The 14,145-nt window shown below is 49.3% G+C and overlaps 1 protein-coding gene across 5 annotated transcripts in view; it reads right to left on the bottom strand.

The window, feature by feature from the left end:
- Positions 1-14,145, bottom strand: part of LOC117218753 (uncharacterized) — a 178,347-nt gene that overhangs the window by 49,163 nt on the left and 115,039 nt on the right. For 3 of the 5 annotated variants that reach the window (XM_033467359.2, XM_076527692.1, XM_076527701.1), the window contains exon 2: positions 3,447-3,485. The exons of the other annotated variants lie outside the window; for them this stretch is intronic. In XM_033467359.2, the coding sequence (XP_033323250.2) occupies positions 3,447-3,485 (39 nt within the window). The remainder of the gene's footprint in view (positions 1-3,446; positions 3,486-14,145) is intronic. 5 annotated transcript variants of the gene reach the window in all.

The following is a 14,145-nucleotide window of genomic DNA, read 5'->3' as shown; positions in this document are numbered from 1 at the left end:
ACAAACATGAAATTTATCGCGGCGGCTCGCGGTGCCGAAGCAAAAGCAGACACGCAGACCGGCGCGTCGTTCGTTTGCCACCGGCTGCGATTGTATTTAAATTCGCGTGGAATTGCCGCCATTTGTTTCGAACCGGAAGACGGGCTTTCGGCGCCAATGGATCGATAAATTTCGCCGGCGAGGAGGAAGAAGAGGGTTCGGAACGTGCCGAACGTTCTCGCGAGCGTTACGTAAAATCTATTCGCGGAAAATCGAGCCGAACGCGCGGCTCTTTCAGCGCGGAGACCGAAAAAAGAAACGAAAGGCGAGGAAGATGACGAAGAGAGCGGGAGAGAGAGAAAGAGAGAGAGAGCGAGGGAGAGGTTGGCACTCGAGCCATCTAAACGGACGGGGCCGACAGGGTCCAGGCTTCCAATTAGGGCTCGTTAGGAATGCGCTTCGAGGTCCCTCATTGGCCGTAAAGCCCGCGAGATAACGGCTCGGACCAGCGTCTTTCGCAAACGAGCAGCCTCCTCTCGCCGACGCTGCTCTCTCCGAGAAGGAACAGCACTTTGCAAGGGCAAATCGTTCGACGATCCGCGGTGAACCGCAAGAAAGCACGAGAATTCGCGAAAACTCGAAGGAAACGCTTGGAGACGGGATGCCACGTTGCTTCGAAAGACTCTGGTAGATCCTGGAAAATATAGAGGATTCGCCCCCATCTCGAGCCCATTAAACGACGTATCCTTGGAGAAACCACGAAAGAGCACATGATCGCACTAAAATAACAAAGCACAGTTCTGAAGCTTTATTGACGCGTTGATTGCCGCACCAATAACTTCAAAAATTTCCTAAAATTAAAGCATATCGCTGAACCAAATTAAAATTGAAAAATTAATTATTAATTTAATAATCTAATAATTAATCGCATCGATTAATTTTTCAATATCCTTATATTCCCCGGATCCCAACAAAATCAAGGAGATTTAACCCTTTGCAGGCGAATGGCGATTCTGACCACTAAAAATCGTCATATCAGGTTTCAAAATAATTTTAATATTGTCAAATTTGTTTATACTTAAAATACTGTTAAAAATGTAAGCGTTGCACGTGTCGCAATATTCAATTACATACGCTTGAAAAGCACTAGATTATATGAATACTATAGAAAAATTATTTTGGATTTCGAGTTGGCTCCGATTGCAAAGAGTTGATAGATCAACGCAACAATCTATTCGAAATAATTCCGTCAGCCACATGCGGCCGACGTGGCAGTCGAAGTGTTAAATTCGAAACTATGTTTCGCTTTCTTCGCGTACCGCGGAGCTCCCAAACACGACGGGAACGGACGACGTCAATGTTCCTTTGACAGTCAAGCTGAGACCAGTTTAAAAATTGATTTCCAGTTCCGGAATGGCGCATATAGACGAAAATATTTGCGCGTTAAAGGGTTAAGTAGCTATCTCTTGCCGGCTTCGGACAAGACGAGACGAGACAAGACGAAATGCGACGAGAAGCGAAGCGACGAGACGAGACGCTTCGGTTCCCCGAGTGGCGCGCAATTAACGCGGACCCCAGGGCCGAGGGGCTGACTTTAATTAACCGGCGACTGGCTGAGACCTTAACGAACGCTTCTCAAGCGCGATGTAGGATATTGTGTCAGGAATTATGTCATTAATAACCCGGACCCCCTCCCCGTCCGGCCGATGGAGCGGGGACCGAGAAAGAACGCGAGCGAGCGCTCTATTTAACGCTAGTTTGCGAAAGTTGAATGAAACCGGGGAAGAGGCTCGTTCAGTTTCCTTTCATCCTGTTCTCGTCTCTCCGTGGGAATGACCGGCGCTTGCAGCGGCTGCCATAAACAGGCAAATTGGCGTGCATGGTACACGAGGCGCAGGATTTCCACCGATCCGTAATAGCAAACTTGTTGATCGATTCGAGAAGCAGATTCGAACGATCTTCCGACGAAGACGTCTTAACTCTGCCCACAGTGGGTACTCGATAATTGCATCCTCGGGTGATCTCGTCGGAGCTGGTTTAGTTTTCAATCATTTTACCACATCCGCTTTACAGCTGTTGCTGTCGGAGCTGGCCGATGCTTAAATAATTCGTGAACGAGAGAAAACGAAGACGACGGCACTCGGATAAATCTTTACAGCCGGGTTCCGAGAACGGCGGACCCTCGAAGGGCGGACAGACTGCTCTTCGGAGCTGGTTGTCGCGACTAAGTTCAATATTTCGTCCGACCGGCTGTTGACTCTGCGATCGAGGAGCGAGTGCGTGCGCGCGGCAGCCTTCGGTAAATAATTAGCTCCGTCGAAGGCCGAGAGCCGCGCGGTAACAGGGTTCTCCACTTTGCGGGAGCCTCGGTGTTTGCGTTTTGCGAAATCCTTTGTCTCTGGGCAGGGCGGTGCGAATCGAAGACGAGTAGCCCGAAGTCGTTGCGCAACCATTTCGATAATCCGGCTCGCGTGGAGCGGAGGTTGCGTCGGGACGCCCTTTCGGGGCAGGAAATAAAGAGTCGAGAGAATCGCGGCGACGAGAAAGGGTGGAGAAGGCCGGGGGAGCGTCGGTGAAAAAAGAAGATCCGTGAGGGCGCGTCGAGAGGAAGGGGAAAGAGGGATTGAAAGAGATAGAGAGTTAAACGACGCTGTGGTCGGAGAAGAGGGAGAGAGAGAGAGAGAGAGAGAGAGAGAGAGAGAGAGAGAGAGAGAGAGGAAAAGTGGGGCGAGAGAGCCGGAGGAGAGCGTGCCTCGTGCACGTTAATTAAAAGTGCTGCAAAGGAAGTCGCCAACTAAGAAGGGCGAGGCTGAATGAAAACAGCTGCTGCTCGATGACGACACGGTCTAAGAGCGCGCTCGGCTTCGACTAAGCCCGCTTGACGCTCGACGGGGCGCGCGCGCGAGCGACGCCGTTAGCGCCGCTATTTTCGCGCATAAATATAAACCGACGCCCACAGCCGCATCGTCTAATTCCCTCCTCCCTCCGCCGGTCTTTCTCTCGTCCTTCCAACTTCGATTTCCTGCCGCCCGACGGATACAATTCTCGTAGACGGAGGTTAACTAATCGCAAGCACTGACCGAGATTCGAGCCGGGCCAGCTCTCGCCGGAATTCGAATCCCGCTCCGGGAAGTTACACACGTGTTACACCCCGGCTCCGCGGGGCTCCAAAGTTTTCCGTGGAACCGTCAATGGTTTCGGTCGGCCGTTCGCGGCACTTCGGGGCTTCGCCGATGGGTAAGACTGCGGATTTGACGCGTTCTGCCGAAAATTCGTGGAACAGCGGAAACGTTTCTCACAATCGATTCGCGAGGTCTTCCATATCGCGCGAAGATCCGCAGTCTAGAGGAGTTAGTTTTCAGAAAATAAGAATTGGACGCTCCCGATTACGAGAGAGATCGAGTTTCGAGACTCCGCTCGGGAGCAAGCGGACGAGCACGGCGGTTTAGACTAAGGGGTCTGTGTACCTCGTGTCTTCATTTTTGCTCGTTACGATACGGTCCAGTCTGAAAGAAAAAAAATAGAAGAGCAGTCATTCCACGTGTGTCTCTTGCATAGCGTTCAATAGATCCTACGTGTCAATTCGCGGGCATAGAACTCGAGCTACCTCCGTCCCCCCCGTTGCATCGCGTCGCGACACTATACAAGAGCTCGTCTCGAGAGTTTCCGTCGAATTCCGTGAACTTTGGACCGCCGGAGATCGACCTCTAGCCTTCGCGCATCGCAGCACAGATTTTCGCGAGCTCCCGATCGGGTTGCTCGAACTCTTTAAAGATTCTCTGCAAAGGCTCGTTCGCGAAACGAGTCCCCAGGCGAGAGGTCAACCTTTCTGCGCCGCAGGCTGTCGCGAAGGTTGGGGCACTCTCTATCGGAACCGATCGAAGATCAAACTCTAGAGATTCGAAAAATTGTGGAGAGGAAGATTGTAACCGAGCGGATAGAACGCTCCGGAATGGAGAGACCCTACACGCACGAGTTCCACGAGATAAGCCACGCAGCTGTGGTCTGGGCTCGTGTGTCGACGCTACCCCGACACGAACCATATGTTCGACGCGCCTTGTTTTACGCCGACCGATCCCGTTCCGTGACAAAGGAAAAGAGAAAGTCGCCACACGGCCGAGAATTGTCGCGTTTCTTTCGTCGCGACCGCGTGCACCGGACTTTTCAGAGGAATTCTACTCGTCTGCTGCCACCGGGACGGCAAATATCGGACTCGACACCCTACTTTTTCCGCGCCGGCCCTCGCTCTAGTTTCATTCTACCCCCTCGTGTACCCCCCTATCCCCTCCCTCTTTCAAACTTAATTGGACCATTGATATCAAACCGACGCGACAATAAAATACACAAGCGGCAGAGATTTTTGACAGCCTCTTTTTACGTTCTCTTTTACTTTCTATGCTCCTGCATTCGTTCCGAAGTTATGATCGTTCGAAATCAACAATCGCATGTTCTATTTTGGCTGTTAGCTTTCCGTCATATGTCAGATAAATAATTGCGCTTTACAGGAGTATTTCGGGCACGCGCATGAACGTGTTATTAACATTTCAGCATCCATGAATGCGACGCCGTGAATACATCGATTCAGAAATCGCTCGCGTGGATATTTCAACACACCATATGCGGGAGAGCTATTAATACCCTTATGGAAAATTTAATTTTCATTCGTTTCGTTATACGTTCGAAAGAATCCCTCTGCGAAATCATACAAATCCTCGTCATATGCTTGTTGCCAAAATTTTTTTGTCAGTTCTGCAATTTTAAATGTTTTTCGAAAAGCGAATTTTATCAAAATTCACAGACGCTAGTGAAGCTCGATCTGCGACCCGCGCGAAATGTATCAAGCTCAAAAAATGATGTTCGCGTACGAAATCGAATTACATTGATTCTGCAGAGTTTCCCGTACTTCCAAGAACCGAGTGCTGTAGAGGGAGGATGCTTTTCGAGGACCGTTTCTAGAATTCGCGCGCCAGGAACGCTCCGATCGAGCCGATCGCAATAGTGATCGAGACTATCCATCCACTCGGTGGTCCAGCCAGCGCAGGAGAGCGAATAGCAATCGAGTGGAGAGTATGCTCGCGGCCGCAGGCCGGGGTTCAATTAATTTCGGCGCTTTGAGGGAGGCAAAAGTGGCCGCAGCGCTCGAATTTAGGACGCCGGTGCGCGGCGATGTTTTCTCGAAAAGCAGAAGAGCACTTGTCCCTCTGCGGGAGAGTGTTCTTTTCCTCTGCGCTTTAGAAATTCCGGAATTAACGACGCCACGACGAAAAACGGGGAAGAGGGAGAGGGAAAAAACGAGCCGCACCGGGAGAGCGACCACGATGGAAAGGGGAACGCACCTCTCTCTCTCTCTCTCACTCTCTTCTCCCAACATCCCCCACGATTCTCTCTCTCTCTCTCTCTCTCTCTCTCTCTCTCGTTCACTCCTCTAGTTCCCATTCGACGGGTGTTCCGTTACCAAAGAACAGTGCCATACAACACGTGGTGTAACGCGCACGACACCGGCCGGGTGTGTATTTCGAGACGAGGTCTTCGCGAAGCACCGGCTGTAGGGAAGGGACGGTAACGATACACCCCCTCAGCTGTGCACGAATTTCACGTCGGAGGACCAACCATGAACCCCGGCGACTTCGGCCGCCATTTGTTTTCGCCACAGGTGAATTTTTAAATGGACACCGAAAACGAAAAGCGAAGGTTGACGATTCCGTGGAACGTTCGAACGGCGATATTTAACTCCGTTTACGAAACTGTCCATCATGTTTGCTCGACGAATTTTTAACCCTTATGCTGGCACAAGTCGGATCAAGATATGCATTTCGCATTGCACTGGCTTTCGTGATTGATTTAGATTGGAACAACTTTACGGAGAATAAAACTTCATCGTAGAAAAATACCGAGTCCGTTCATCGCTGGACAACAGATTTCATCGCTTTACGACAGGAATATATTAATTGATAAGAATATTAATTAATTATTAAAATTATTAGAAATAGAATGAAGTGTCTGTTTCACTCCTGCATTCTGCGACCTTGTAGATCAATCTCGTATTTAAAAATAGAAAGATCTGCAATCTATTTATCAGAGCAAAAAAGAAACAATCTATCGGTGTGATAATTGATAAAGTGGCATCAGGCACGTACCGCTTCGGACAATGCAATAGAAAACGATCGACAATGAGGTCATTCCCTCGCGATGCGAATCGCGGCTCGTTTCGAAGAACATATTGCATCCTCGAAATTACAATCCTATAAAACTGCCAATAGGTGAAATAGTCGGCGCATGACGAGCGCGCCGAAAGAAAATTTCAGGAATGCAGGTTGCAGTTGCGCTCCGATACTGCACGCGTCGAACGGACGGATTACGCGATTCCCGATCGAACGATACACCGTCCGCGAGCTATCGGCGCAATGCTCTGGAACTCGGAACGATTGGGAAAAAAACGCACGCGTTTTGCAAGGATCGTCGGCGAGCGTTCGGAGCGGGAACAGGTGCTCGCAGGTGCAGGTCTCGCGCCGAGCACCGTGGAAACGGAGAACAGGCCCTTGGGGAAGGGAACTGTAACGGGCACGTTGTATCCAGGCTGGCGCCTCTCTGGGGCTCCACGCGAAATTTCGAAAGGCTCGGAAAAGTGCGAGCTTCCCTGCGCGGACGGACAAAGGCTTCGCTCGCCGCTGGAATAACCGATAACCCGTCAATTCGGGCGGTCGCGTCGGTTCGGAGCTTCTTCGAGGAAATGGATCTGTTAGCCGAGATCGCGTTATGCCAGTCACGCTTGTACCTCGAGGACCATTGTCCTGTCGACGGACTCGCCGAATATTACCGTTCCCGGCCGAGTATTATCATATTCAGGAAGTGCCGTCGCTGAATACAAAGTGAACGCTCGATATCGGGAGCCGGCCGCGAATTTTCGAGCCTCGGCTCGCCACTTCCGAGTCACGAGGGGCACGAAACCGAAATCTACCACCGGCCGTATTCTATGGGATCCTCCGAGCGACGCCTTTCGAATTTAATCGGCGGCCAGAGAGCACAATTTTCCCGAAGAAGCAGGGAGATCGCTTTAAAGTCTGAAACGACTCCGTTCGAGCGACCTCTGGACCTTTAAGAAGTTATGCCGTTTTAACCCTTTCGCTCCGAACGACGGATATATCCGTCATCCATATGAACACTCGCGGAGCCGAACGCCGGATATATCCGACATCCACGTGATCGCCCTCTGGGGACGAACGCCGGATATATCCGACATGCTGGTTATATCGCGACCTAATTTTTGGACTGCACCGCCTCTTGTTACTATTGCGTGAATCTTTTGACGAAACAAACAAACGACAGTCCGAAATAAACGACACACCATTCAAGTTATATTTGTTCTACCTGCATTTCCCATTATTATTGTGTTACATGTCATAAAGGGATAGAAAATCGAAAGTACTAACTTTAGGACTAATTATTATGTATTATGTTTTGTATTATGAATATTATGTTTTATTTTATTACTGTATATTATATATTATTTCTTCACTTTTTCCATTGTTAATGAAACTTTTTTTACCTATTAAATAACTTTATATCTTATGCAGAAATTATAACTATGCGGACTGAACCGCCGTAGCGAAAGGGTTAAAGGGTGCCCACTTGTGTTTGCCACCCTCCTCCCGTTGCTCCACCGCAGAAAATAAACAACGCTAACGCGTCAACGAGACGACTTCTACATCGAGAGAGGACCGGCGAACGGAGCGAAAGAAATTGGTGCGAGATGTCCGTGCGCGATTACGAGCTAAGAACGCCCAGATAGTTTGATGGCACGGTGTTCCCCGTCTTTATGGCGATAGTTACGACAACGACGGCCAGCCGACATCGGCTCGCCGCGGGGACTGGGCTAACGATAAGAGTTTGATTAGCACCGAGCCGGTAAGAAAATCCACGGCGGTTCGTTGGAAGAGAGTTCGCTGGGACTTCTGTAAAATTGTCGGGAGGATGGCCATGTTCCGATGGCTACGCCACTGACCGAACGCGGAGGTCGTTCCACCCAGCGAGCCCTCGTCACTCGTCAGTGCTCCGTTCTCTCTCCCTTGTACTTTACAGCCAACCAATCCTCTCAGCCAGGCAAACTTGCTCTTCCCGCGATTGAACCGGCCACGGGAAATTTACGCGGCGAAAGATGGAACGATTCATTGATTTCTTTCACGGTGGCAAAGCGCCACCAAGAAACCGCAGCATAATCTACCCTCGTCACGACAAAAGCCGTGGCACATCCCCACCGATTGTCCTTCCTGTCCCAGGTATCGGCATCGCTCCGGTCGTATATTTTCCTTGAAAACCTATTCGGGGGCCCGGCGGCAACCTTTAAACGACCATTTCTTCTCCTATTTCTCCATTAACCGAAGAAAACCAATGCCACAAAGAATCTCACAAAGAACGTACCAGCTGCGGAAACCTATCTGCAACCTTGCCGTCGTCTGTGGGACACCGTATCGCTCGATGGATGCACCCCTAGTCCCGACAGTCTGACCTCTCTCCAAGAATTCCAAATTCCTGCACAATATTTTTTCTTGCACAATGTGGCCCACAAAGTAGCTGCACAAATCCAAAGCAATTATACCGAATGCATCGCGATTGTTATAGTACGACCTGTTCCTTGGAACGACGACCGTGAACGTGACAATCTGACCTGAACCTACAGTCGCTCAGAAAAGTGTCTATGCACCTTTTAACCAACACATCTGGGCTCGAAAGAACCCAGAGCTCGAGGCCTGACTTGACCGTTTTACGCTTGATGCAATAATAACAATAGTAACAATAATAGTAATAATAATAGTAATAACAGTAATGATGATGGTAACAACAAAATTTTAGTTCAGAATGTTTGTGTATACAGGGTGTCCAAAAAGGTTGGGACCAAGCTTAGACTAGGTGCTACCGAGGTAAAATAAACGAAGAAAGTTCATATACATTTATAATTTATTGTGACAGTTATAAGAAATTCGAAAATTTCTCCTTCTGCAAGAATGCAGGCTTCCATTCGTCGAATTAATGATTGTCGAACTCTTTCAAATATTCCATTTATATTGGAAATAATAGTAAATGCATTTTGAATACATTCCGCGCAAGTTGATCTTCTGTTTCTATCGTATTTTTATAAACCAACTCTTTTGCTTGACCCAATAAATAGAAGTCGAGAGGCATTAGGTCAGATGATCTAGATTACATCTTTTCAATAAAGTATTTTCAGACATAAGTTTATATGAACTTTTTTTATCTATTTAACCACAATAACACGTTGTCTAAGTTTGGTCCCAACCTTTTTGGACACCCTGTACAACGACCCAATTATGGGGCTCCGCGCGAACGCTCAACCGCCAGTACTGCGAGAGTATAAACAATTAAAAAAAAACACTTGCAAGTTGCAAAATTGAAAAGATCGTCTCGGCTAGAGTTGGAGGAGTCGGAACAGTGACTCCCTGGAACTCGTCGGAACGTGTCCTACGGTTTATCCTAGCATGGGATCGCACATATGCTGGACGTTTATCAGACGCGATGTTGTGTCGTTAAACAACGCGCAGCTGTTCCGCGAGCCTAACTGGCTGCTCTGCCGGCAAGAATGCCGACGCTCGGCGATCCCGCGGCTCTCAGGCTTCGAAATCGTCCTCCGACGCGCCCACGGGAACAATGTTCGACTTGTTAGACGATCGGCGAACGTGCCTCTTCGTTGTCCTTCGGCCGCCGCGACATTGTCGGGGAGTTGCGAGGGGGTTACGCAACACCGACGCTGGGAATTAAAGGGAATAATGAATGAGAGAAAGGAGACTCGGCTCGGCTCGGCTCGGCCACGATCTATGCGAGCGATCGTACGCGTCGAATCAGCGTGGATCGGATCGCCGTCGGGGCGGGGGACGCGACGAGTTACGCGTCGATTCAGAAGAAACGACTCCTGCACGCGGCCCTCGAGACTCGGGACGGTCGTCGACGACGATTGTCGACGCTGGCTGCTCCGAAAAATCCCGCGGAGTCGGCGCTATCCGATCCGAGGATCGATCGGGACGCATTTTTATCGGGTGCACCGTGCACCGCGCCATTATGCGATGCATTGTTTGCGAACGAGCCGGTGCAGAAACGGAACGTCATTCCGACAACGTTGTTTGTCGAACAGGCACTCGCGAACGTCGAGATACCGGCGCGGTTGATAAGCGGCCTGGATTTCGACCGGGTAATCCTTTTGCCTCGGAGTTTTCAAGTTCGAACGACTATGAGAGCGTAAGAGGATTGACGTAACAGAAGCTGCGCTGTTGTAATCGAATACGAAGTGGCTTTGCGGCATTGTAAATGTTGTAATTTTACGATAAATTAACACTTTATCGTCCGGTCGTGGTTGAGGCTGCCACTCAGTAAGGACTGGCTTAGTCGCGCGCGCATTTGCTCCCAGTACCGGCTAAATTTTCGCTATTCATTGTGTTGTGCTTATTCCTTTAAAAATAATAATAAATAATAATATAATTATTATAATTATAATTCATAAGGATATGGGGAGGTCAGCTACTAACAAAACAGTAAAGAAGCGAAAACCGTCGATAGCTAAAAGTCGATTAATAGGCTATCGGTCGATAAGCATTGGCAATCGAAAAGCCGATAAATAGGCTAGCGGTCGATAAAGTGTTAACTCACTTTGTGTGTCTGGACTGAAAAACAGGATGGGTGAAAGATCATGGTGCAAGCGGACGTGGGGATGATTCCACACGCAAAAATAAATCGAGAAGAAAGGATAACATTTTTTCGTTTAAGCCTCCGTTTTCGAGAAAAAAATAGGGTGAAAAGCTAATACTGTTGAATAGGAACGAAATGGCGCGTCTGACCATCGCATACCAATTCTACTTCTCGTCATACTACAAGCGACGCACACCTGACGGATCTTTAAGCTCATTTTTCTCGAAAATGCAGGCTTAAATGAAAAAATGTCACTCGTTTTTTTCGACTTATTTCCTCATGTAGGATCATCTCCTGGCCGGTTGTACCACGATTTTTCACCCACTCCGTATACAATTACACTCTGATAACACGTACGTGTTTACGCACTGACTGTTTGAGCACGAAGAGCGACAGTGATACATTAGGTTTCGCTTAATTATAACTAGATGACGCGATTAGTACAGGTGGGGACAATCTCTATTTCAACAGTGAAGATGCAGGAATGAAGAAAGCGAGCCTTTCGCCCTGCATCCGATAGAGGACCCATCGACAAGGTTATCTTGCGGACCCTGTCGAAGATACATCCGTCCTTCTGACATCGCTTGCCACAATTTCGCGTTACTTTCAATTTTGTCACTACATGACCGACAGAAAGAAGCGCGTCGCGCCGCAACGGAGGCAGGAACCCGGAAAACCGAGGAGAGATATCGACCGAACGGCCAACTACAACGAAAAAAAAGTGGGAGGAACAGACTGAAGCAAATTGGACAGATCACTCCGTAATGGAAGAGAAAAAGTAAGCTGCCTTTGTCCACCCTCAAAGCCAAACTCCGGATCCTTCGTCGGACCTTGTTTCTTCTAGGGCGCAAGAACAATCGGCTGAAGCAGGCCCAATGTACGAAACTGGGTCAACGAAAGGAACGACGGTCGTGCATCGGATGTACGGTCGTAATCCGAACGTTTCGACGTCTCCTCGCCTACGTGAGGGTTCATACTACGATTAGACTGACGATCTTTATGCCAAATAAGAACGCTGCACCTCGGTTGCAACAAACAGAACTCGAATACAAATTGATTTCCGTTCTCAATGTTTTTAATCGGCTGAAAATTATCGAACGGCATTGCTGGATTTTTGTCTTGCATTTAACGCGTTGTATTCGACCTTACTCGCTTCTGTCGTAAATGCATGCAAACCGCAGTCTAACAATTACATAAAAGCGGTGGATGATAGGTTTCCCCGGAAGATCACTTTCTCGGGGTTTCTCCACCATTGCACGGCGGCGCTCAACTTGACGTTCTCTAGATCACGTGAGAGCAGAACCGAGATTATCGAGTGTCTGGAGAACTTGGAGCACGATCGCTTCTGGAACCCATGCATTATGCCTAGTTGCCGATTACAGTAAATTCTCCGTAATTTTCCTTCGGCTTGTAAACAAAAATGAACGATTTTGGAAGAGGAGATGCGATTGTTCGAGCCTCGCGGCTCATTTTTACAGTTGCCGATTGTCAGTAATTATAAAAACGAAGTGCAAGGCTCGAGTAATCGTATCTTCTTTTCCAAAATTGTTCATTTTTGTTTACAAGCTGAAGGGAAATTGGGAAGAATTATACCTCGTATATCTACGTGTTTCCAAAATATCCGTTTCACAGCGTGAAGCTCGTCCTGAAGCGTTTGGCGCGGTGAACGAGGAATCGCAAAATGATTACGAATGCTACGTGCCATCGGATGGTGGCGACTGTCTGTTCAAATTGATTTTCTTGAGAGAGGAGAACCTTGCGCAAGCGAACGTCATTTTCAATATCTCCACGAATTTTTCAGAAGATTAAACAACGCTCGACAACGACTAATCGAATTGGGGCGCACAGTTTGCAAGCACAGCTGTTTCCAGAGTATGCCAACGGCGAACTCTAACGTACGAGTGGCTCCAACATCGATCCAACGTCGATTAAGGAATGATCATTTCCAGCTGGATGGTAGCGCAGGTGTGAAAGGTAGAAGACCACGACGAGCCCCGAAAACAGAGAGACCCCGAGGTCGCCGAAGGTACATGCGAGGGCAAGGCTATCGTCTTTTCAAGCTCGAAGGGTTTTCAGCGTCGGCAGAAAAGAGTCCCGAACCGCTAAAAAATATCCTGGGAGACAAGAGAGCCCGTAGAGAGAGAGAGAAAGAGACGCGGACCGCTCGTCGACGTCGAAGAGCGCATTCGGCTGTCAGATGGCTCGAAGAAGGCTGCGTTTAATAGAGCTCCGGTGAATGGACGTCGAAGAATGACGCCGCGGTTGCAGCATCGTTCGCTAAACTACGGGGCTCCTTTGGCCGCGGCAGGCGAGACAAGACGTCGATGAACAGAGGGAACAGCCCCGACAGACGAAAGCTCGGCCAACAACCCGACACTTCGAGAACTCGTGAAATTCAAATATGGAGGCGCGTTTCGAGCGGGTAGGCGCGCTTCCGCGGAACGCGTTCACGGTGAGGTGAACCCGTCGCGGGTTCGAGCAGCGGTTTTCCCACGGGGCAGGCAGGCCTGCGTTATGTCCCGGGTAGCTCGCGAAACATGTTCCCTCTCTCCTTCTCTCTCTTTCTCTCCCTTGTCGCTTATCCTCGCGTATCGGCGCTCGAGGCTTGCATAGATGCCATATTTATATACGTCGCGACGAGACGGCTGGGCAAACAACACTGACCTCGAGACGCGAGCAAGAGTGACGTCGCGGGGACTCGATAGTCCGTCTCGAACACGCCGCTAAAACAGCCGACTCGGCTCGATTCCGGGCGAGTCGGCGCGGCCGTTCCGATCCGATCCGATCCGATCCGGCGCGATGATACACGGCAGAGATGATCCTGTGCAGAGACACTGCGCGGATTTCGAAAATCGTTCCTCGCTGCGGGCAAGAGGTCCTATCCGAAGATACCGCCGGGTCTATGGTCACCCGCATCCGCTTCCCGAAAGCTTGATACACTATCGGCTCAAATATTATTTCGCCGCTCCGAATACGCGGGCTTGCGGCATCGATAAGGCATTCGTTCTCGGTTCTATCACCGGCGCTGGATACGCAGTGAATTTCTAGAGACGAATTCGCCTAATCGACTCTGAAATGGTGCCACTTCGTCGGGGAACGTAGGTGTCGCGACGACGTCTTTCCAAAGGAACTGTGAAACATTGACACCAGGAGTCTTTGAAGTATTTGCTTCGCCCGCGAGACCCCGAAAGGTCAAAAGGAGTCGGAGGAACTTCATATTCGCAGCAATTCTAAAAGCATCTCATTCGATTCCATTGGCGTCACAGCGAGACCTTTATACAGCTGCCGTATAAATAGACTGGAACACTTTGAAGCATTTAGGTCCAGGCAAAGAAGAGACTCGGAAGTTTGAATAAAGTTAAAGGAACGGTCGTGCTCGCGACACTTTTAAGAGCATTGTTTTTGTTCACGGTGCAACTGTCGTTGTCGTGTGGCCGGGACCTTTACAAAGGTGCCGCATAAAATTGACTG

The sequence above is a fragment of the Megalopta genalis genome, chromosome 1 (assembly GCF_051020955.1).
Source record: "Megalopta genalis isolate 19385.01 chromosome 1, iyMegGena1_principal, whole genome shotgun sequence".
Taxonomy (NCBI): domain Eukaryota; kingdom Metazoa; phylum Arthropoda; class Insecta; order Hymenoptera; family Halictidae; genus Megalopta; species Megalopta genalis.
The sequence above is the reverse complement of the archived record's forward strand: the minus strand, read 5'-3'. Positions and strand labels throughout refer to the sequence as shown.